The sequence below is a fragment of the Notolepis coatsorum genome (genome assembly GCF_963971535.1).
Source record: "Notolepis coatsorum genome assembly, chromosome: 1".
In the NCBI taxonomy this organism is placed as follows: domain Eukaryota; kingdom Metazoa; phylum Chordata; class Actinopteri; order Aulopiformes; family Paralepididae; genus Notolepis; species Notolepis coatsorum.
Genome location: NC_140165.1, coordinates 277388646 through 277414033, shown reverse-complemented (window position 1 = coordinate 277414033; position 25388 = coordinate 277388646). Strand labels below are relative to the sequence as shown.

General features: G+C 46.9%; 1 protein-coding gene across 2 annotated transcripts in view; it reads left to right on the top strand.

Annotated features, from left to right (window-relative positions):
• LOC311243740 (BICD family-like cargo adapter 1) overlaps positions 1-25388 on the top strand; it is a 95112-nt gene that overhangs the window by 13729 nt on the left and 55995 nt on the right. For both annotated transcript variants that reach the window (XM_084333080.1, XM_084333081.1), the window contains 2 exons: positions 13731-13850; positions 14130-14276. In XM_084333080.1, coding sequence (XP_084189206.1) covers positions 13731-13850; positions 14130-14276 — 267 coding nt within the window. The remainder of the gene's footprint in view (positions 1-13730; positions 13851-14129; positions 14277-25388) is intronic.

The window sequence follows — 25388 nt, the reverse complement described above, 5'->3', positions numbered from 1 at the left end:
GAGCCAGTTGGCTCCCCCCACAGGGATCCACCAGTATAATCGAATGGCCTGCAGTTACACAGGGATAGACGATAGGGGGCGGTATTTTCCCATCTGAGCTCCTAGAGGGTCTGTTGTACCAACGGGAGACTCGGTTGATGAAATATGAATTCAGATCGCTAATAAAAAAATCAAGCGACAATTCGCGTCGTCGGCACTCAACGGGGGGCATGATAAGACGACAATACACGTCGCTGGCACTCAAAGTGTTAATATCAAGTCAAGTCAAGTCAAGAGTTTTAATTGTCACGGCATACAAGTATACAATGAAATGCGGGTGGTCTTGCCCGCGACGATGTGCAATACAGTGGTACAACATATAATAGAATCCAATAAAAATACAGTGGTACAACATATAATAGAATCCAATGAAAAAACAACATTGTGCAATAAACAGGTAATATGGTGTGACATCTCGGTATCTGTACATAGTATTTACAGAGCATATAGGACATGCTAGGTAGCTTTAGTAGTGCAATACACTGTTCCTGTTATACTAATTTAAAGTGGCCTTTCCTCTTGGCCATAAGAGTGCGTGTGTGCGGCATGAGTGTTAAAGTGGCTGCTAGTGTGTGAGCGTGCACAGCGTGCATGTTGTGTGTGTGCTTGTGTGGGCTTGTGTGTGGATAGTTCAGTTTCTGTGGCACTCAATGTTCATTGTTCAAGGCTCTGATGGCCTGGGGGAAGAAGCTGAGCCTAAGCCTCTCCGTCCTAGTAGCTGGGGTTCGCAGGCGTCTGCCTGACCTCAGCAGCTGGAACAGGCTGTTATTGGGGTGGTGGGGGTCTTTCATTATTCTGCAGGCTCTGGATTTGCACCTTTTGTTGTATAGAACCTGAAGGGTAGGTAGCGCAATACCCGTGGTATGCTCGGCTGAGTGCACCACTCTCTGTAGGGCCTTCTTGTCCTGTGCCGTGCTGTTTCCATACCAGGCAGTGATGTTTCCGGTCAAGATGCTCTCTACAGCTCCTGAGTAGAAGGACTGGAGTATCTTCCCCGATACTCTGAACTTCCTTAACTGTCTCAGGTGGTAGAGGCGCTGCTTCGCTTTCTTTACTACTGTGTCTATGTGTGTTGACCATGTCAGATCCTCTGAGATGTGGACCCCCAGGTACTTGAAGCTGCTCACCCTGTCCACGGTAGCCCCATTAATCATCAGTGGTGTGTGTGTCTCCTGCTGTCCTCTCCTATAATCCACGATCAGCTCCTTGGTTTTACCAATGTTCAGGAGCAGGCTGTTGTCCTGGCACCAGCGTTCCAGTACCTCAACCTCCTCCCGGTAGGCCTTCTCGTCGTTGTCCGAGATCAGCCCCACCACCACCGTGTCGTCTGCGAACTTCACTATGGAGTTGGAGCTGAACTTGGCCACACAGTCGTGTGTGTAGAGTGAGTACAGCAGGGGGCTTAGAACACAGCCCTGGGGGGACCCGATGCTCAGGGTGATGGTGTTGGAGGTCTGACCCCCCACCCTGACCGCCTGGGGTCTTTCACTCAGAAAGTCCAGTACCCAGGCGCTCAGGGCGGAGCTCAGACCTAGCTCGATCAGCTTGTCCACCAGTCTGGTGGGGACTATGGTGTTGAACGCTGAGCTGTAGTCAATGAACAACAGTCTCACATAGCCCCCCTTCTGACGGTCAAGGTGGGAGAGAGTGCTGTGCAGTACCTGGGAGACCGCGTCGTCAGTGGACCTGTTTGTCCTGTATGCAAATTGCATAGGGTCCATATCACTGGGGAGGGAGGCACAAATGTGGTCCTTGACCAGCCTCTCGAAACATTTCATGACCACAGAGGTGAGTGCCACCGGTCTGTAGTCATTTGGACATGTTGGGGAGGGTTTCTTCGGTACAGGGATGATGGTAGACATCTTGAAGCAGGCAGGGACCACTGACTCCGCCAGGGATTGATTAAATATGGCGGTGAACACCGGGGCAAGCTGGTTTGCACAGGACTTAAGTATGCGTCCTGTTATACCATCTGGGCCCGCAGCCTTCCTGGTGTTCACCTGCATAAATGCTCTTCTCACACTGTGTTCCGACAACGAGAGAGCGCCCCGGCCCCCCCGCGGTTGCCCCCCCCCCTCCACAACAGCCGGTGCGCCAGTGACGTCACTAGCCAGAGGGCTAGCGGCGACACTGTCTACACCGAACCGAGCGTAGAAGGAGTTGAGTTTGTCCGCGAGAGAGGCGTCGTCGCTCCCCATTGAGGGGGCGCTGACTTTGTAGTCAGTTATTGTCTTCAGTCCCCGCCACAAGCCTCTTGTGTCGTTTTGTGCCATTTGTGTCTCCAGTTTCTCAGCATATGTCCTCTTAGCAAGTTTAACAGCCTTGTGCAGAGTGTAGACTGAAGCCTTGTACTCTTCCATATTTCCTGACTCTCTGCCCAGGTTATAAGCCGTGGTGCGAGAGTTCAGGGCTGCTCTAATAGTGCTGTCCACCCAAGGTTTCTGGTTTGGGAAAACCCGCGCCTTTTTCGTGAGGACAATACCGTCAGCTACTGTTGTTATGTAACTCACAACGGTATCAGCGTACTCGCTGACGTCACTGGCGCTTCCTTTAAACATGTCCCAGTCCGTGTCTGCGAGCGCATCCCGGAGCGTGGCCTCTGATTCGTCAGACCACTTTTTTGTCTCACGTGACACGACGGCGTCACGCGATCTTTGTTTGTATGCAGGGATTTAAAAAATGGACTCGTGATCGCTCGCGCTTGCAGCACCCATCAATGGCGGAGCCGCTACAGCTTTGTAGCCGGCTCTGAACGGGGCGTAACAATGTTTCAAGTTCAAGTTTCTTTAATAGTTGTCATACAGAAGTACAGAATACTTTCATACAAAATGCTTCTTACTGTTACGCTCCAGAGACTGTGCTAGACAAGATAGTATCAAATAACATAGTATAGCATGTAATTTAGAAGTAGAAAATGAGGTCACAGTGTTCAGTATAGACATATGTACAATGTTCGATGCAGAATAGACGTAACTGAGTTACCATATAATATACAATACTATGCAGTGTACTAATGTACAGTACTATATAGTGCAAAGCAGAAATGGGATGAGGTACAATTTAGGTACAATTTACAGTAAGGTGTACGAGTTGTAGTGCAATCCTTCATCAATAAATATAAAGTGTGGGGAGTGGGTGCTACAGTGTGTTTGTTTAAAGTGGGTGTGTGCTATAAAGTGTGTGGAGTGGGTGCTACAGTGTGTTTGTTTAAAGTGAGTGTGTGCGTGTGGATGTGTGTGCTATGTGCGTTTGATGGTTGTTGTTGTGTAGTGTTCATTGTTCGTTTAGCAGCCTGATGGCCTGGGGATAGAAGCTTCTTCTGAGTCTTTCTGTGCTCGCCTTGAGACTCCGGTATCGCTTGCCTGACCGCAGCAGTTCAAAGAGGCAGTTGTTCGGGTGACTGGAGTCTTTAATGATTCTCTTAGCCTTGCCCCTGCAACGCTTGTTGTAAATGTTCTGGAGTGTGGTCGAGTGTGTTCTTCCCCCTCGTGGAGCAGGCGATGTGCTGAAAAAAGGACAGCATCACTTTCTTCAGATTCGCCTGGTTGAAGTCACCAGCCACTATCATCGCGGCTTCCGGATGCTTGATCTGTTGTTTGTTGAGGTGGTCGTGTAATTCCACCAGCGATATATATTGCGATATATTGAGATTTATTACCTTTTTTCAACTTCAAATTAAAACTGTTAACATGTTTCATCTAATAAAATAAAGTTTTCAGTCTGTTCATCTCACTCCAATCATTTTTATTGCAGCAAATGGGATTTTCTTAAGCAGACAGATGTCAACACTGTAATCTGTGTTGCATGTACCTGATAAACTGAACTGTTTGTATTACAGTCATATTCCAACTTAACTGAATGCACACGTGTGTGGACTACTGTACTATTACAGGTATGAACAATGCAACTTCCTTATACAAAAAACATATATAAAAAAAATACGTAAATAATAAAATATCAATAATTGGAGTCCTTGTATCGATACAGTATCGCCATGCAAAGTATCGCGATACTACTACGTATCGATATTTTCCCCCACCCTATCGGTTTTACCAGCAGCTAAGAACACTCCTTTTTTTGGGGGAAAACAGGCTCTGTGCCCTGGTATTGTAAAGGAAATGGGAGCATGTCTGTGCCAGATTGTTTCATGGTTTAACTAACTGACTATGAACGCTGTTCAAACAGTGGAGCGGAGTAGAGAGGAAATGGGTATTTAGACATCTGGGGATCGTCTGGTGGTGTCTGTGTTTTTTGTTTTGATTGTGTCGTGATGAGGACCGTGTTTCGAATGGGAATCCTATTAGTGATGACTCGAGGAACCGGTGCGAGAGAACGCTCAACGTCGGGCGTGAACTCTTCCGCTGTGTCTGGGAAGCGCTCCCTCTTGTCTGTTTGTTTGTTTGTTTATTTATTTATTTAAAATAGTGACGGTATATATTCATGAACATTCATGTAAATATGCCAGATTATAGCCAGAGGCTAATTTCCATCTGTAGTCTCTTTACATGTTGATGTTAATAACAGAGCAGACAATTACAAATGTACATAACATGACACAACAGTACATGTTCAAGTTACTAATTACATAAACTTCACAACCACACAACACAATATAATAAATTCAATTTGTACCGCACTTTATATTTGTGAAAATATCAAAGTGCTACAGGAGATAAAGATAAAAAGTTAAATGAATAAAACAATTTAAATGAATAAAACAACCAATGAAATGGAAGAAGATTAAAAAAAAAATAAAGAAAATGAATATAAGTAAAAACGGAAGTAAAAGAATAGTTCAGGCAAAAGCCTTGTTAAAGAGAAATGTTTTCAGGCCCCTTTTTAAAAGCCTCAACGGACAGTGGTGCTCTCAGGTGGATGGGGAGAGCATTCCACAGTCTGGGTGCGGCAGAGCAGAAGGCTCGATCGCCCATGGTGTGCAGCTTAGTCCTGGGGGCTTTGAGGAGGTAGGCTATGCCGGAGCGGAGGGAGCGGGAGGAGGACTGGGGGGTGAGGAGTTCCTTTAGGTAGGCAGGGGCACCACCGTGTAGACACTGGTGAGTGAGGAGGGAGACCTTGTACTCTATCCTGTGTTCCACGGGGAGCCAGTGAAGTGATCTGAGGGTGGGGGTGATGTGGTCATATTTGCGCACCCTCATCAGGATCCTAGCAGCGCTATTCTGGATGGTTTGCAGTTTTTGAATGCTTTTACTAGGGATCCCGATGAGGAGTGCATTGCAATAGTCCAGCCTGGATGAGACGAAGGCGTGGACGAGCTTCTCAGAATCTGCCAGAGTGAGTGAGGAACGGAGTTTAGTGATGTTTCTGAGGTGAAAGAAAGAGGTCTTGCAGAGGTGTTTGATGTGAGGTGGGGGGACGTGGGGGTCCATTTTCACGCCCAAGTTGGTGACGAGGGTGGAGAGGGGAATGTCCTGACCGGAAAAGGAGATGGTGGTGATGGTGGATGACCGGACCTGGTGTGGGGTACCGATCAGAATGGCTTCTGTTTTGGAGCTGTTGACCTGGAGAAACCTGTGGTTCATCCACGCCTTTGTCTCCTCCAGGCAAGCGGTCAGTGTGGGGGGTGATTGTTTATTGTTTAAAAGGATCCCCATTAGCTGTCACCTAAGTGGTGATGATGGTGTAATCCGGATATACAGCTGGGTGTCGTCAGCATAACAGTGGAACGACACACCGTGCCGGCTGATGATACGGCAGAGGGGGAGCATGTATAGGGTGAACAGCAGGGGGCAGAGGACGGATCCCTGGGGGACACCGCAGGTGACAGGGTGGTTAGAGGATGTTGCGCCTCCAAGAGAGACACACTTAGTCCGACCAGCCAAGAGGGACTGGAACAAGCCAAGGGCTAGGTCACGGAGTCCGACGTTGGAATGGAGACAGTCCAGGAGGATAGCATGATCCACCGTGTCGAAGGCTGCCGATAGGTCGAGAAGGACCAGAATGGATGGGGTTCAGGCATCCGCCGCCATCAGAAGGTCGTTGGTGACCCTGACCAGGGCTGTCTCTGTGCTGTGCGCAGAGCGGAACCCAGACTGGAATTTCTCGAAGATGTTGTTGTCTCTGAGGTGTGATGATGCGAGACAAACCGTGAAATAGGAAGACTAAGTACAAGGTGCTTTAGGTACCAAGTGTTAAAGTGACTGGTGCTAATGTGCTCATTTTGTTACTTTTTGCTAAGTTTGTTACTTGACTCGAGAATTTCTTCTTACTTCCAAAAGTGTTGACGTCAAGAATGTGACGTTTGGGCTACGTGGAGCCAGGAAAACATTGATACTGAGAGATAAACGGAGCATACTGTGCACACCCTGGAAGTGGATTGTGTAACGTGGTTTACAGTTGGCTCACTTGGATGGTTGACAGTGAAGGAATGGTGTTGATACAGCCTGACTGGAAAAGGGACTGTGGTCTTAGTTTGATAAGCTGGAAACGCTCCGATCATTTGCTGTAATTCAACAGTTATGTTCTGCTTCAGCTGAGATTTAGTGATCTAAATTTACAGTAAAAAAAACTACCATGAATTGAACACTGTGCATGTATTTGCAGTTGTAAATTATATCCAAATCACTTGAGTGTGAATGTGATGTATCACCAGAAAGTACTAAACTTCTACTATCTTTAACCATGAATGAACACAACAACACTGTTTCTCAGAGGGATAACGGTATGTAAAGGAATACATTCCTAATTCTTGGTGTACGGCTATAAAGGAATATTTTCCTAATACTTGGTGTATGGCTGTGAGGTACACAGAGTTTGAAGTTATACAGTCATGGATTTGGGCATAGGTATGGATTTGTGCTATACCATCATCCACAATATATACATCACAAAATATTATATATTTTTTATCTTAATTAAAAGTTCAAGAAAATAGACAATTTTGAATGAAAGAGCACCATGACTTATTGTATTACAACATAATGACATACAAATATGTCATATCACATTGTTAAATTTTGTAATGGAAAGTTGGATACTGTTATACCGTCAAAACTAAGAAATATATTGTGATGTGATATTTTGGCCATATCACCCAGCCCTAAATCAGGTATTGAATCAGAATAATTGAACTAAAGAATTGCATGTCCTCTGGAAGATGAACATCTAGAATGAGATGACGGAATGTTATAGGTTATTGAATCATGTTGAATTTGGAAGGAAGCACACTGGTATTCTTGCTACTTCACTTTATGTAGGAATACTTTTGTTGCTTGAGTATTCCTTCCAGATTTAACGTTAATCTCCTACTCCTGAGAACCTGGAGGAAATTAAGGTGTGCAAACCGTGGGAATGAGTTGAAGGATATCGAATCATAACACGGAGGTCAATCTCAAAATGTTACGTGTGTAACAAGACATCTCATTCCGTCCTCGTGTTTCGTAACCAGGGGTGAAAAGATGAGTGAAAAGACGAGAGAAAGACAATCAAACATGTCAACCTGACCCCTGCTTCCAACCCCGCCGTTACCTGATCTCATTCCACAGCGCTTTGTTGGAACGATGGGATGTCCTTTCACTGCTACCATGGCAATGACACCTGTCAACAACAACAAAAAAACGAATCGTTTTGGACCCCACCCCCACCCACCGTTGGAGGGCAAGCCCACTTGACCTCTTGCCCCCTGTGAGGAGCGTCACGCAGCTCAGAAGACAAAGAGGGAGAGGGAAAGATAAAACATTATATGCTTTCGGAGAGATATAAATCTTTTCCACTCTCGCCTTTTTAGATGTCGGTCCTCCTCCTTATGCTCCCTCAAGCACGCCAACGTCCCCCAAGGGAGATGCCCCCCCCCCCCCATAACATCCACCTGAGAGGAGGACTTCAGTCCACCGTGGCGGGGGTAGTCAGCTGCTATGCCCTCAGTGTTTTTGGTTGGGGGGGGGGGGAGAGGGGAGGAAGGAAGCCTTGAGGGGGAGAGGGGAGAGAGGGGTGGTGTATCATTTTGTCTTGTTTTTTTTGTCTCTCTTGATAAATGGAGCGTCCTCACTCCATCGCAGACGCCTCTATTTATTCCCCCTGGATCGCTGCCTCTATTGTGGATAAGAGAGGGTCCGTGTTTCGGGGAGGGGGTGGGGGGCTCACACACACACACATACACTGTGTGTGTCTGTGTTGTTTTGTTTCTGTTCATTGGCTTGACTCACTCACCCTTTCTCATACACTGAACACAGCAGCATAGGACAGAAAGTGTGGTTTCACGCACGTGCCCACACACACTTTAATAATTTATTCATGTCCACATGCAATCACACACACATACACACACAGGGTTCCTCTACAGGTCTACACAGAAATATAATTAAGGTCTTAAAAAGATAAGCATTGCACTAAAACTGTCGTATACCTTTGCCATATTTCGATATTAATGTATGTTGCCGTGAAGAATGAGTCTCGGCTACAGTTTATAATATGACATATAATCAAATCCAGTTAAAGGTAGAATCTGTCATGCCGTCAAACGGCGACTCCCAGGCAAAAGAGCCCCGCTTGGTGGGGGATGCTCCTCCAGGTCTGCCAAGAGAGGTCTAGAGAAATTACCACTTACTTGGTAATGCACTTTGTTGACATTTTATTGTTTTTTTTGTCTGATGTGTTGGTTGGAGTGTAATAACATATTATTATTACACTCTCACCAACACATCAGGCCAAAACTAATAAAATGTCAACAAAGTGCATTACCAAGTAAGTGGGGCTCTTTTGCCTAGCGGTCGCTGTTTGACAGCACACACGCATGCACACACACACACAGTCACGCACACAGTCACACACACACAGTCACACACACACACACACACACACACACACACACACGCACACGCACACGCACACACAATCACACACACAGTCACACGCATCCCTCACTTTCTCCCCGCCTCTCATGTACACACTTAGACACCCCCCCTACTTACCCTCCTGTTACCCCCTGTCCCACCATCACCACTCAGTAGGTGCCTAATGTGGCACGATGATGTCACTGCCAAGACCAAGATGATGCCCCCCCACTCCATCTGCCGAGCGGGGCGGCGCCTTTCGTCTGGCGCACGGGGTGGGGTCTTTTCATCCTGTTTTGTGTGGCCATGATGGGACCTGACAGGGGCCCGCCAGACTGCTGAGTAAGGGGTACCCGGCGTCCCGGCCTAGAAGAGGGGCGGGGGGGGGGGGGGGGGGGGTGGGGGCTAGGTAGTCTGGTCTACTGGGCCTATAGAACCAGCACAGTAGCGCCCTACAGAACCAGCACAGTAGCGCCCTATAGAACCAGCACAGTAGAGCCCTACAGAACCAGCACAGTAGAGCCCTACAGAACCAGCACAGTAGCGCCCTATAGAACCAGCACAGTAGCGCCCTACAGAACCAGCACAGTAGCGCCCTACAGAACCAGCACAGTAGCGCCCTACAGAACCAGCACAGTAGCGCCCTACAGAACCAGCACAGTAGCGCCCTACAGAACCAGCACAGTAGCGCCCTACAGAACCAGCACAGTAGCGCCCTATAGAACCAGCACAGTAGCGCCCTACAGAATCAGCACAGTAGTGCCCTATAGAACCAGCACAGTAGCGCCCTATAGAACCAGCACAGTAGCGCCCTACAGAACCAGCACAGTAGCACCCTATAGAACCAGCACAGTAGTGCCCTATAGAACCAGCACAGTAGTGCCCTATAGAACCAGCACAGTAGTGCCCTATAGAACCAGCACAGTAGCGCCCTACAGAACCAGCACAGTAGCGCCCTACAGAACCAGCACAGTAGCGCCCTATAGAACCAGCACAGTAGTGCCCTATAGAACCAGCACAGTAGCGCCCTACAGAACCAGCACAGTAGCGCCCTATAGAACCAGCACAGTAGCGCCCTACAGAACCAGCACAGTAGAGTCCTACAGAACCAGCACAGTAGCGCCCTATAGAACCAGCACAGTAGCCCCCTACAGAACCAGCACAGTAGAGTCCTACAGAACCAGCACAGTAGCGCCCTATAGAACCAGCACAGTAGAGCCCTACAGAACCAGCACAGTAGAGCCCTACAGAACCAGCACAGTAGCGCCCTACAGAACCAGCACAGTAGCGCCCTATAGAACCAGCACAGTAGAGCCCTACAGAACCAGCACAGTAGAGCCCTACAGAACCAGCACAGTAGCGCCCTATAGAACCAGCACAGTAGCGCCCTACAGAACCAGCACAGTAGCGCCCTATAGAACCAGCACAGTAGCGCCCTACAGAACCAGCACAGTAGTGCCCTATAGAACCAGCACAGTAGCGCCCTATAGAACCAGCACAGTAGCGCCCTACAGAACGAGCACAGTAGCGCCCTATAGAACCAGCACAGTAGCTCCCTACAGAACCAGCACAGTAGCGCCCTATAGAACCAGCACAGTAGCGCCCTATAGAACCAGCACAGTAGCGCCCTATAGAACCAGCACAGTAGCGCCCTATAGAACAGTAGCGCCTTTTGTGGCCCGTCTGTCCTCCAAGTGAAATTCAACCAATAGTCAAAGGATTTGTAAATGTATCGGATCAGTTGATTTAATGGTCAAATCTGTCAAAATTTTTCCCGCAGATGAATGCAGTCATGCACAACGGCCTCTGTATGCTTATTAAATGCTTATTTATGTTTTTTGCTTATTAAAGACATATTTAAATCTAGTGTTTATTTACATTTACATTTAGTAATTTAGCTGATGCTTTTATCCAAAGCGACTTACAAAGTTACAAGTTATGTACAACAAGTCAGCTGGAAGGGTACAACTCTGGCAGGGTAAGTAATATTGTTTGTCAAACAGTGTTGAACTTGAGTTCTACAGACTTGAGTGCATAGTAGAAGAGAGTAGACATATTAGCATAGTAGGTAGTACTATAGGCAAGGTAGATTACTTAGTAGCAAAGTGCATGATCGTAAGACAGTATGAAGGTTAGTATTTTTATTTCAGATATTGATTGAAGTTGTTTTTAGTCGACGGTGGATAATTGGGCTTATTAAAGACATTTAAATGTAGTGCTTATTCAAGACATATTTAAATGTGGTGCTTATTAAAGACATATTTAAATCTAGTGTCAAAGACATATTTAAATCTAGTGCTTATTAAATGTAGTAATAATTATTTTGTTAATGTGATGCCAGAGATCTCCCGGTGAAGACGGTGCTTGTGATTCTCCGGTAATGAGTGATATACTAACTCTTTCAGCATTAAAAAGTGAATGTACGAAACAATGACTAATTAACTAAATAATCTTAGTAGATTTAAGATTAAGAGGGGGCAGCCGTATTCCAGTCAGACCTAATTATGTAAAGAACCCATTAATGGTATAATTATGTGTGGTACGTTATGTTCAGTTTTGTGGGATATATATATATTCCAGACATGTCCAGACATTCAAAAAGGTTTGTGCAGAACACTCGAACACAAACATTCATCAGCGCTCAGTCCCTGGCGACACAGCGGTTTTCCCACAGAGCCGTGTTGCTTATTGCTTATGTTATGAAAACATTGAAGCCATAGTGCCACAGGCTCCTCCTCAGTACTACTGCTACGTGAGCCATCTCCACTTTCCCCATTCGCTGCACGGCCTGCAGCTAAAAGGGGAAAACCGCAAAGGCATTAACTTCTGGGGCATCTAATCCCATTAGAGTAACATATTACATTTGTTTTCATCTCGTCTCTAGTTATATTGTTAGTGCTCAGGTATTATTGTTTAGCATCATCACCAGTAAGCCTCGTTCCTTCAGGCAAGTCTGTGCTTCATTGTCAGTATTTCCCCCTGCCTATTAAACCCTTATGTCATCCACCTACATGTCTTTTTGCTGATCATGCTGATCAGAGAAAGTTCAAATGTTTGCTTTATAGTATTCTAGGGTTGCACAGATACTGATACAGATACTGGTAATGGCTGAAAGGGAATTATCATCCCAGACTGTCCTCACTACTCAAACCTGACACAGAGAACCACATGTGATGATAAGTCAGAAATCAAATCACTTCATTGATTTTCTGTGTTTTGCAGAGGGATGCTAGATTTCTCTAATGGAATTTTCTTTTTATATCAATAATTTCTATAGTCTATATTGTTCAGTAAAAGTGATGGAGCAGTAATCGGTACTCTGTACAGGATAATAGGTTAGTACTAGGAATCAGTACCATGAGCAAATAAATGGTATCTGGCTGGCTCTTCGTTTTGTATCCTTTTCTTACAGATGTTTTATTTTTTCTGAACAAGTTCCAAAAGTTTTCCCCCCCTTGCCTAGGGTGCCTGAATTACAATAAAGTTTGGTTCTAAGTTTGCTGTGTGTTCTTGGTGTCTTCAAAGCCCTATGTCCCCTTGAACAAAAGACTTATCCCACTACTAATGCTACGATGTACAGTAAGCCTCTCTAGAAGTCTGGGCAAACCCTGAGGATTTGTCAGTGGGCCTGTCGACACGAACCCACGTACAAATGCCTCTGTGTGAGGTCGGAGTTTGATTTAGGCTGAAGCTCTTTTCTATTATGAGACCCTCTCTCTGGTTTTCCCATGTCTAAATAAATACACTCTGGGCAAGCATTCCTTTAAAGAAACACCTTGACATTTTGACTGAACCCTTAACCCTGGCAACATGAGTGCCGCGCTTTACCCATTGAGCTAGATGGGGAATGAAACCCCTAACACCTGTTCCTAACATACTGCGAGTGAGTGAATGCCCAACGATATCGTGTTGGAAAGTATTTTGACACGATCCGAACGATATCACAGAGATATCCCTCTCTCAACCAGCCTTTATGGGCATTCTGTATTTTGTGCTATTTTTCCCTCCTTCCTCCTTGAAAATGACTGAGCAGGTGACCTAAATCTTATTCAGCAAAGCGGTCATACTCGTACATACAGCTAATGATGTCATTCGTTATCATAACCAGCAAGTTGCTTGACCACAGGACTAAACTGCAGCATGCCATTTAATTTACCTTGAACAGAAGAGCTTGTATCAATATAAATCATCAACATAGAAGTCTGGGGGGGGGGGGGGGGGGGTCAGGTGGCGTAGCGGAGATTGCGCTCGTCACCAATGCAAGAGGCTGCGGTCTCGACTCCCGGAGTCAGCATTGCCTTGACTTGGGCTGATCGCTATACTAACTCGTTTGGCTGGGTTAGGGGGAGGGAAGCCGTGGGTGGGAAACTGGCGTTGTGGACAGCGTTGCCTACAGGTCAGGTCTGGGCGCTTGCTCAGCGGAGGCAGGACTTGAGGAAGGCAGCGTGACCTCCCACGCGTTACACTTCACCAATGAGAGCCCTCGCTGCCAGGTGAGAAGAGAGCCACTGGCTGTCGCCGCACGTGTCGGAGGAAGCGAGCGGATACTTTAGGGTTCCCTTGTACCGACTACTAGACTAGTAGGAACATGCGCACAACAACCAGGTAGGGGGGGGGGGGGGTTGGCACAACGACTAAATTGGGACTGGGAGAAAAACAGAAAAATCTGAGAAAGAGAGATAAAGGCGGGATACCACCAGCGGAATGGCAGTGTTAGTACCAGGCTCTACTCATTAAGCAACACAGGGAATGGAACCCCTAACCCTGGCAATGTTAGTGCCATGCTATACCCATTGAGCTACACAGAGAATGGAACCCCTAACCCTGGCAGTGTTAGTGCCGGGCTCGCCAAATACCTCACATGAATCTCACGTGTGTGTGTGTGTGGTGTTACCTGCCCAGGCTATGGAGGTGGAGAGGACCTTGTCCAGTGAGCTCCACGTTCTGAAGCAGGAGCTCCGGCAGAGAGGAGGCCTGGCCAGGCCGCAGGACGAGGAGGTGATCAGCGCCATGAGGGAGCAGGTACGGGAACTACGTGTACCCTCGCTGGTGCAACAGCAGTTATTTACCATGCAGGTCATAACAGGCCCACACAGCTAGTAGCCTCTTAAGTGACACAATAATAGATTGTGTGTATACAGTTATTTCTATTCTTCACAATATGATTATTATGTGTATGTTATCTGTCCCTGGCTGCTGCTACAGTACCACCACAAACAAAATAAGGACCTGTGGGAAACACTTCATTCTGTTAGTGTTCACACCCAATCAAGGTTTTAATTTGTGCGTGTACATGTCCAGGCGGTGCGCCTCAGCCAGAAGGAGCAGGCCCTCGAGGAGCGTCTGGAGAGCGTGTGTCAGGAGAACGCTGAGCTGAGGGAGAGCCTGGCCGCCCTACACACACGCCTGGCCCTGCAGGACCAGCACAGCCAGCAACACAGCCAACAGGTACACACACAGACACACACAAACTGGCATGCAGACAGACATGGCATACACAAACATCACAAGACACATTCTCCACCTCTCTGTACGTTCAGTAGAAAGCTATCTCGCTGCAAGCTAGCCTAGCTTAGCACAAATTAAAACTCCAGGATAGGTGTTTTTAGCCAAAAGCTAGGCTAGCTGGTCCATATCCACTTCCATTCATTTGTGCTAAGCAGTGGCGAATCCTTATGGAAGCCAACGGAAGCCAGGCCTCCCTATTAAAATATGAATTAATATCAAATATGAAATATGAAAAAAAGAAAATATATATATATATATAATTTTTTTTTAATATAGTTTACATTCTTTTTCATCTGTGCATCTGTGTTATTATTATTATTATTTTTTTTAAATGTCTCTCTCTTCTCCTTCTCACTCCCTCTAACACACTGTCAGACTCACTGTGCTCACTGCAGCTATAGAGGAGAGGAGGCAGGGGGTAGGTCTCTTTCTCCAGCCTCAACCATGTGATTCATGTATGTAGAGTCCAAAACCGATCCTAGCCAATCAGATTCGAGCTGACTGCCACACCCTAAAAGTTTAAAACGGGGCTGTGAGAAGAATCATGAGTGTGGATTCCCCTCTGCACACCTCCCCTCTGCACTCTGAACATTGTATTAACCCGTGACTGCTCCCACGGGCCGAATATTCACGGCCATAGAGGAGACCGTGGGACACCTTTTTGCAACCGAATATGTGTCTCGAATTTGCTCCCACGCGGCGCGCAAAATCGTGCAAGGAAAAATCGGACCAAAAATGAACCAATGCTCCAGCAGTATTAATGACCCTGATGTAAACAAGACAAACGTCTTTCTCTGGTCTGCATCCCCTTATACAATTGTGTGTATTGAGCCGTACTGTATTGTACCCATTCTGTAATCTGTTAAATAAATAAAAAGAAAGTTTGACTGGCCGCCGAGCCATACTGTAGTAGTAGTGTACATGGTGACTGCTTGACTTAAATTAAAAAAAAATATTAATACAAATATTTAATAAAAAAAAAATTTAATAATTTTTTTTTGGCTTCCCCTGTTATTTTACCCACGCGACGCCACTGGTGCTAAGCTATGCTAGTTTGCAGCCGGATAGCTTATTGAACGCCCAGAGAAGAAATTGGTATCCATCTTCTTGTCTGAATCTGGAGAAGATGGTAAGCAGCATTTCCCATAATGTTGTTGTGTTCTTTTTAAAGCCCCTACAAAGATTTGACACCAGTGTATCATTGTAAATGCATTGTCCATACTATATACCTTGGCAGGATTACCACAGAATGAGAACTAGATCAGAATCATATAATTCATATAATCATATGAATAAAGAACATTATTTCCATCTGCCTCCAAGAGTTTCATCTGAATCTTTCTCCCTTAATAGTAATTTCCAGTTCATGCACCTCGGTTGAAAGATGAAGTTGCGAAGATTGTTTCTCTTCACTGTAATTACACCAAGGTATCGCAACCCTTCCTTTTCACCCTTCCTGCTTCCCTACCCAAGCTGTGAAATCCACGCACCATCACCTACAGGAACATCAAAACAGTCGGTGTGCTCCCTGACCAACCTGCTAACCACCCACCTGGCTGCAGCTCCCCCCAGCACCCTGGTGGATGGTCTGGCTGCCCACTACAACTCCGCCTTATCCCGCAGCCTGGACTCTCTTGCCCCCATCAAAACCCGGACTGTTGCCTACACCCGTCCTGCCCCTTGGTGCACCACTGAACTTCGCTCCCTGAAGGCTGACGGCCGCCAATTTGAGAGGCTCCAAAAAAGATCTGGCCTCACTGTCCACCTCGAGGCCTATAAGGACCATGTGCAGTCCTACAAGGTAGCTCTCTCCAAGGCCAAAACAAACTACTATTCCACCCTCATTGGTAACTAGCAAAACCACCCCAGGACACTATTCTCCACCATCAACCGGCTACTCCGCCCCCTCGATACCCCCGCCCGTCTGGTGCCCACGACCTCTGCTCCGGGTTCCTGTTTTTTTTAAGATAAGATAAGATATTCCTTTATTGATCCCCTTGGGGAAATTCAGGCATCATAGCAGCAAGGGGGAGGCGAGGTACAGGTAGTAAAAACAAGCAGTGTAAACAATATAACAAGTCAATATAATTAACTAACTAAAACTGAAATATACAGGTGCAGTATGCATAAGGTAGTGTTATTGTCCTTTTTAGGTTCCTAGTAGTTGTAGTTGGATGTCTGGCAGCAGTCCCTGCCCACTATATGATGAATTGAAAATGGGGGACCCTGATGGAAACAAGACGAAAGTCTTTCTCAGGTCTGCATCCTCTTAACAATTGTATGTATTGAGCTGTACTGTACTGTACCCATTCTGCAATCTGTTAATAAACTTTTCAATCAATCAATCAATCTGTTGTGGAGCCTGATGGCCGCTGGTATGAAGGACTGGCCGAGGCGGATAGTTGAGTGTATGAGTCTGTGACTGAACGTGCTTCTCATCTTGACTAGCTCGTCATAGAGGGGGTGGGAGGGATTCTCCAGGATAGCAGCCAGCTTCCTTCTCATCCCCCTCTCTGCCATCACCTCTAGTCTGACCAGCTCGACTCCCACCACAGAGCTAGCCTTCCTCACCAGCTTGTTCAGTTTGTTGGTGTGCCTCGAGTTGATGTAGCCCCCCCAGCATGCCACAGCATAGAGGACGCTGGCCACTACAGACTGGTACAATGACTGCAGCATTCTATTGCAAACATTGAAGGACCTGAGTCTACTCAGGAAGAACCGCCTGCTCTGTTCCTTCCTGTAGAGGGCCTCTGTGTTGTCCGACCAGTCCAGTTTATTGTTCCGGTGTACCCCAAGGAACTTATATGACTCCACCACATCCACCTCCTCCCCTCGGATGGTGATGGGAATCGGGGGGGGGGGCCTCTTCTTGCCCCTCCGAAAGTCCACCACCAGTTCCTTGGTCTTACTGGTGTTGAGTTGGAGGTGGTTGCTGTCGCTCCACCCCACAAAGCTCTCCACCAGGGCTCTATACTCATCCTCATCGTCATCTGTGATGTAGCTTATGATGGACTAGTCGTCACAAGTTCTGCAGGTGGCACCCACTTGAGTTGTGGCAGAAGTCTGAGGTATAGAGGGTGAAGAGGAAGGGTGACGGCACCGTTCCTTGGGGGGCGCCGGTGTTGCTCACCAGTACGTCAGACTGACTGTCCTTTAGTCTGACGTACTGTGGTCCGTCAGTGAGGTAGTCCTTGATCCAGGCCACCAAGCCGTGCTCCAGCTGCATCACAGAGAGCTTCTCCGCTAGCAGTGATGGCTGGATGGTGTTGAAGGCACTGGAGAAGTCGAAGAACATAATCCTCACTGAGCTGTGCTGCTTCTCCAGGTGCGTGTAAGCTCTGTGGAGCATATAGATGATGGCGTCCTCCACCCCGATGTTTGCCTGGTATGCAAACTGCAGGGGGTCGAAGGAGTCACACACCAGGGGCTTGAAGTGTTGCAGGACCAGTCTCTTGAACGTCTTAATGACGTGTGACGTCAGAGTGACTGGCCTGTAGTCGTTGAGGGTGCTGGGTCGTCCCTTCTTGGGCACCGGGACAATGCAGGAGGTCTTTCAGAGCTGGGGCACCCTCTCCAGCCTCAGGGAGAGGTTTAAGAGATTTTGGAGCGGTGCTGCCAGCTGCTCCGCACATGCTTTGAGCACCCTGGGATTGGTGTTGTCCGGTCCTATGGCCTTATTCACAATAATCTTGGAGAGCTGCCTCCTGACCTGGCTGTTAGTGATGGTCAGGGTTGGGACTGATGTCTCCGTAGGTAGTGTGCTGTTGGCTGGGATGGTGGGGTTGGTGTTTGTGGGTGGTGGGCAGGCTGTTGTGCACTGTTGTTGGGGGTGGGGTGCCGGTGCTGATGGGTGTGGGTGGGGGGGATGCTTGAGAGGTGGGGAGGGGTGCTGGTGTTGATGGGTGGGGGGAGAGGTGTGGGGAGGCCACTCTGGTCAAAGCGGTTGAAGAACGTGTTAAACTCGTTTGCACGCTCTGGGGGGCCCTCCACAGCCGTGCCCTGCTGTTTGAACCCAGTAATCTTTCTGACAACCGCCCACACCTCCCTGGTGTTGTTGGCCTGTCCTGTAGTCTGCCCTCCAGCCTGTCCTTGTAGTTGTCCTTGGCTGCCCTTAGCTCTTTTTTTAGCTCCCTTTGGACAGCCCTGGCCTGCTCAGTGTCCACTGCCATGAAGGCCCTCTTTTTCCTGTTTAGCAGGTGTTTAATGTCCTTGTTAATCCAGGGTTTATTGTTTGAAAAGCATTGTACCTTTTTTGTGGGTACGATGCTCTCCTCGCAGAATCTAATGTAGTCTGTGATGCAGTGGGATAGTCCAACAATGTTTTCTCCGTGGACCCTCTCAAACATGTCCCAGTAAACACCATCTACCAGCAGCTAGTGGTGCCCTCCTCCTCCCCTTCACTTGCACTTCCTCCTGGGTGTCTCCCCCAATGCAGCCTCTCATCCTTCTCCCCAGTGGATGGTCCTCAAGTTGCCACAAAGCCTCCACCTGTTCACTCGACCCCATGCCTACTACCCTGGTCAAGATCTGCCTCCCTGCTCTCTGCCCCACCAGGGTCAACATTATCAACTCGCTTAAATTGTCTCGTCCCCTCCTGCTTTAAAACAGCCTCCGTCACTCCCATCCTCAAGAAGCCCGGCCTCGACCCAGACAAGCTCAACAACTACCGCCCGATCTCCAACCTTCCTTTCCTTAGTAAAATCTTGGAAAGAGCAGTGGCAGCCCAACACCATCAATATATGTCCAACCATGAGCTCTATGAGCCTTTTCAATCCGGCTTCAGAACTCACTACAGCACAGAGACCGCCCTCATCAAAATCACCAACGACCTCCTCCTTGCAGCTGACTCTGGCCACATCAGCATCCTCATCCTCCTGGACCTTTCTGCAGCCTTGGATACAGTTTCCCATTCCATCCTCCTCAACCGCCTATCCGACAACCTTGGCATCACTGGCTCAGCACTCTCCTGGTTTCAAACCTACCTCACCACCCGGACACAGTTTATCACCATCTGCGATTCCAGTTCCACTCCGGCCCCAGTCAACCAAGGCGTCCCCCATGGTTCTGTACTTGGCCCAATTCTGTTCACCATCTACATCAGGGATCGGCAATAGGCGGCCCGCGGGCCGAAATGGGCCCGCCAGCAATAATTTCTGGCCCGTCAGGTTATTTTGAGAATATGATGTTTATTTTACGCGCAGGAAATATTCACTCGTTGTGACGCCAGAGTGTCTTTTGAAGCTGTATCTATCTATTCATCATATCTATGGCTGTCACTATAGCCAATTGAAATGCTAGAAATGGTCACATGGACTGGGAGAACCAATGGAATTTCACTTTCACTTCCGCGTTTGGGATGCCGGCGAGCGAAGTAAGCGAACGTTTGCAAAAACAAAACAAACGTCTTTGAATAACTTCTTTGCAATGCAACGGGGAAATATGATGAGCCAGAAGAGGAGCCTACAACCTATAAAGCTTATTTTAATAAACAGGTGTCATTCTTAAAATACGGGTTTATCGCAACAGGTAACTCTTGCAATAAGCAACCGGTGACTCTCGCTTGTTGACATGGCAACACGAGCAAGCAACTGTGTTCAAGTTGGGTGGGCATTCAACGCGAGTGGACATTTAACATGTTATTAACATGGATTTTGGAGGACCGATGCAGAAACAATATCAAGTCCAGGGCAGGGCTGCCTGCATTATGCCGGTGAGTGTTGTGTTTTAATAATAATAATAATACATTCGATGTATAATACACCCGCTGTGGTGCTTAAAATCAAATGCACCCTACTGATCTCGATTTATAATGCGAGCACCTGCATTAAAATCAAATTACTGATCTGTTCATGTGTAATGCACTGTCTGAGAGGCACTTTATAATAGAAAAAAGACAGTGCAAACATGTATATGTCGTTTTTTTTTTACAGTTAAAAAATGTTCACTTATCATTGGCCCGCCACACAATGGCTTGGGGAAAATTTGGCCCGTGGGCAAATCTAATTGGCGACCCCTGATCTACATGCTCCCCCTCTGTCAAATCATCCGCCGCCATGGCCTCAGTTTCCACTCCTATGCCGACGACACACAACTATATCTCCACCAAACCATCCACCCAGCTCCCCCATGCTCCCTTGTCAACTGCCTCTACGAAATAAAAACCTGGATGTCATCTAACCTCCTCAAACTGAACAACAATAAAACTGAGCTCATAGTTGTGGCACCCAAGGCCCTGCTCCGGAAGGTTGGAGATCTCACCCTGGACATAGACGGCTGCCTCATCTGCCCTTCCCCAGAGGTCCGCAACCTGGGCGTCATCCTGGACTCCACCCTTTCCTTTCAAGCCCATGTCAGTTCTGTCACCAAATCCGCCTTCTATCACCTCAGAAACATCTCCAGACTCCGACCATCACTTTCCGACTCCACAGCTGAGACCCTCATCCATGCCTTCGTCACCTCCCGCCTGGACTACTGCAACAGGGTCCTGTCCGGGGTTCCAAGCAAAACCATGGACAGGCTCCAGTATGTTCAAAACTCGGCTGCCAGGGTTCTCACCCACACCAAACCCTGGCAGCACATCACCCCCACCCCCATCCACTTCCACTGGCTCCCCATCAAATCCTGCATCACCTACAAAACCCTCCTGCTCACTTACAAATCCCTCCATGCTCTGGCACCTCAGTACCTCACTGACCTCCTCCACCCCCCAGGGTTTCCGTTAGAAAAAATTGTTGCCGGCCTCAGTGTCCGGTAGATTTCAATCTACCGGTCAAATGAGAGAAATTCCGGTCAGAGTTTATTGAGCTTAAAAACAATTGATAGGCAAAAGAATGACAACAAAACAAAAGAATGACATCATCAAGGCATGTAGATTTATAATATTTTTACTTAAAACTAGGCTACTTTTGCGTATAAAGTCATTATATTCCAAATAAAATAAGTCCCGAGACTCGTGCTGCTGCCGACTTTAAATCAAATAGGTGTCTGTGGGCAGTCGCCCGACATTAATAAACAGTCTGTTATAATCACATTTTTATGAGCTAACGAATTCCGTTATATTGGACATTTGTATTAATTATATCAAGCGAAGAACTGAGAAATTTGGCAGAGAGAGACGGCAACATTATCGTGGGTTTGCGTGACGACTCTCTCTCTCTCCACCTCCCAATGACTTATGACTTATTTGCGAGAGTATGTCGATGCAGAGCAGCAGATTCAGCTGTTATTGGCTCTTTTCTGGGGACCGCACATCTAGGGTGACCAGATGCAAAAAGTCCAAAAGTGGGACAACAGTAAGATTTTGGTGGGACAAAGTGGGACAACAGTAAGATTTTGGTGGGACAAAGTGGGACAGATAGATAATGTAAATTTTTTTATTAGAATAACTGAGTCTGGCAAAATGACAGGAGCTAGTTTCATACCACAGTCGGCTGACCTGTATGAATGGGAGTGTTGTACTGTGTGATAGACACTTGTTATCTCAGCTGCAGTGACCTTGTCCGTCTGGCTATCATTGTTTGGTTTAAAAAGAAACGTATCCATAGATCTGGATGTTTCTTTTTGGTGAACCACTTTCAAGTGAGACTCACGTCCACTGTGGCGCTTCAAGTCGTATTCTCCTCCATGCGCAATTGAAAACGAACTATGACACAAAACACAGAAAGCCTGCTGCGGATTGCCTGCCATCTGCCTCACCCAGTCATGTGTCGTTTGCCAGTCTTGGTTGTAACTGCAGGTCCGTTTCTTTTTACTGCTTTCCATCTTGAACTAGTTCGCTTGTAATGTTGTTGTGTTTTTTTTTACCAGATTTGCGATATGAGGTAGCGTCACAAGTTCAACTCTCACGAGCAGAGCAGTGCGCTAAATTACTATAACCAATCAGATCTGCGATATGAGGTAGCGTCACGACTCAGTCACGTCACAAGCAGGCAAGCAGCGCGCTAAAGTACTATAACCAATCAGAGCAATGTGTGTAGACAAGAGGCGGGTTGCTACGTTTACTGTCTGTAGGGAGGGGCTTTTAGACGCATGTTTTTTTTTGGCTTCGAAAAGAGGGACATCCTCTCAATATGAGGGACGCGGTGGGACAGTACAACCAAAAGGGGGACACCTGGTCACCCTACGCACAGCAGCGCCCCCCACCCAACATTGAATTGAAAATGGCTGAATTGGAGTACTGCTGGAGTACTGCATTGTGCTGCTGCTGCTCCGGCTCTGCAGCTTCACAAAAGTTTGCACACCCAGCACTAAGCTCTCGCTGACAACGTTGTTGTCATTATTAGAAGCAACGATGAAACAAATGTAATGCTTGTTTCGTTCATCGCATAGTGTAACTGAGGGGTACAATTCCCTGACTGTATTAATCAAGTATTGATATCATTAAATCACTACCGTCTATGTACTACTGGCCACACCGTACAAAGGTATATCAGATGACAACACTTCCCACAATAACACGGTTTCCACACAAATACTCGTTTAGAATATTTATTACATTAAGAATATGATATTACATTACTTTGTTCACTTTAGATGCGCTTATAAGGCAAAGAATGTGCAGGCAAATCAATAATGAATATTAAGGATTATCTCTATGGTACTCTGGGAAAGGGGTGTACTACCGGTTGTAAGCCAGCAGGGGGAGGCAATGCTCTAGGAAAGTCAATGGCTCACGGAGGCGATATCACCCCTGTGTCAGCGGGGATAGGCAGCCTGGTCCCAGGGTGCGCGCCGTGCAGGTGAAAGCCGTGGAGCCTCTGGTACGACAGAGACGGGCTCGAGTGATGGTCTCACGGGCAGGTGTAGATCCCACAGTAGCAGTGGGGTAGGCGGTTCTCTGCTCCAGCAGCTTGGTGAAAGCAATGAAGAATAATAATCCTTGCCGGAAAATGGCTCTGCTGGTCCGGTGTAGATATCCTCCGTGGTGCGCGGTAGTGCACGGTTGAACTTGACGTTACTATCCTATTAGTATGCGGCAATAAATGCTCTATGTAGACGCACAATTACCCACTTCACGTGGTCTTTGACTCGTAATGAAGGTTTACTAATAAATAGCGAACGATACGTTAAACGAACGTATTAGAATAACACGAGACTCTATCTTGGGGCGATGCGAGCCCTACTCTGCCCACGTTGCGTAGTGGGGAGAGACGTCACTTGGATAACTGGAACTGAACGAGACTGAACGGGACAAGGGACTAAGAGGAGTTCTACATTTCTTGCGCCCTATTTATGTACACGGTGAACAAATAGTACCATTCGTATTTCGGTAGCCGTATTCCTACGCGGAACCGGGGCTAGTTGGGACATGTTCGTCGGCACCTTTCAAGTCGGGTCTAGGGGGTAAGTCATTGGCGCCTAGGGGGTCGCTTCCAATAGGAGAACGAATATTATGGTCTGTCCTGTAGCAGGTAAAGGGATATTCCGTATATATGTACAAAGAACACACAAGGGATATCAAACGATATACAAATACTATACATGGGATCTCAGGCAATAAATATATATATTCGGTTTAATCTGACCCTTTGTAACACATAGGCTATTTAATTTTAGCCTATTTTAATACAATTCAAATAATCAAATTGTGCTTAGACTCAGGGAATTATTTTCACCGGACATTAAGACCGGAGAGATTAAATATGTCGGACTTCAACAGATTTTGCCGGTCAAATACCGGTAATTACCGGCTAACGGAAACGCTGCCACCCCCTCACTCAGTCACGATCCCTGTGATCCTCAGACACTGGTCAGCTCTACATTCACCAAACCAGACTGCGGACCTTTGGGGACAGAGCTTTCGGCGCCCAAACTCTGGACTCATTAAAAAAAACTCCTCAAAACCCACCTTCAACTTGGCCTTTAACCCCTAATTTCCCACTTTGAATGTTGTGTCTGTCCACCATGTTTGTTATTTTTCTTAGTTCCCCCCCCCCCTAATGTAAAGCGACCTTGGGTCTTATGAAAGGCGCTATATAAAATGAAGTTATTATTATTACAACTGACCTGACAGAGCTATATGATATGTGTCTTTGTTGGAAATTCTCCTTGTAGGGGCTTTAAGTTAAGGTCTGGTATGTGTCCCAATTGATGTACGTTGCACAGTCGAAGCAACACCACAACAGTACTAGAGAGTTGTCCGTATGAATGAATGAGCCTCAATAACAAAGAGGTTTTCCGCTCCCCGTCTGTCTGGCTGGGGGTTTGTGGTGGGATTGTGGAAAGCATTGCTAAACAATCACCTCATTCCCTCCTCATTGTAACACCAGCACTGCTGGATTCCACACATGGTTCTGCAAGAGGAGTGGAGAGGCTGGAATCTAGCATGTCAGGCTTTCTCTCTCTCTCTCCCCCTCTCCCCTCTCTCTGACTGTCTCTCTATCTCTCTCTCTCTCCCACTCTCTGACAGTCTCTCTCCCCCCTCTCTCATTGTGAAGAGCAGCAGAGATTTTCATGTTTTGAGTGCATTGTGAACATCTGCTGTGGGTTGCCGTAAGCAGCTCATGCAGCTTATGCACACTTTTTAAGTAATTTGCATACATTTCTCAGATGTAGCAGAAAAACAATGTTTTTGGGAACTTTTGTACTGTTGTAAATCTGTAAATACTATAGCACCTGTTTCACTCCAGCATTTGCAGACATTACCAACGTAAACAAACCAGTTACAGCCACAACATACAAGTAGTCTAGTGATGATCATTGTATCAAGAGCTCAGTGAACCGACTGGAGAATGAAAACACGTCTCCGTTCCTTTTGTTTTGTTAGGCTGTTTTAGACTCCTTCGTTTACATGTGGATTAAAGGCTCCCGCTGTAATCCAAATGTAAACAAAAGGGCGGTCCCATCACGGATGAAAACCATACAGATTTGGTGGAGCTTTTTCAGAATCAGAAATATGTAGGTACTGAGACACACAACAACTCCCAGAGTTTCACAGTACATAGTGACAATCATGGTAGGACCTCAGATACAGCGCTTGTATTGATGTGTGTGATACTGCAGAGACAGACTGTACTGTAGGTTTCATTCATCATCAACTCGGCTTAGAATATG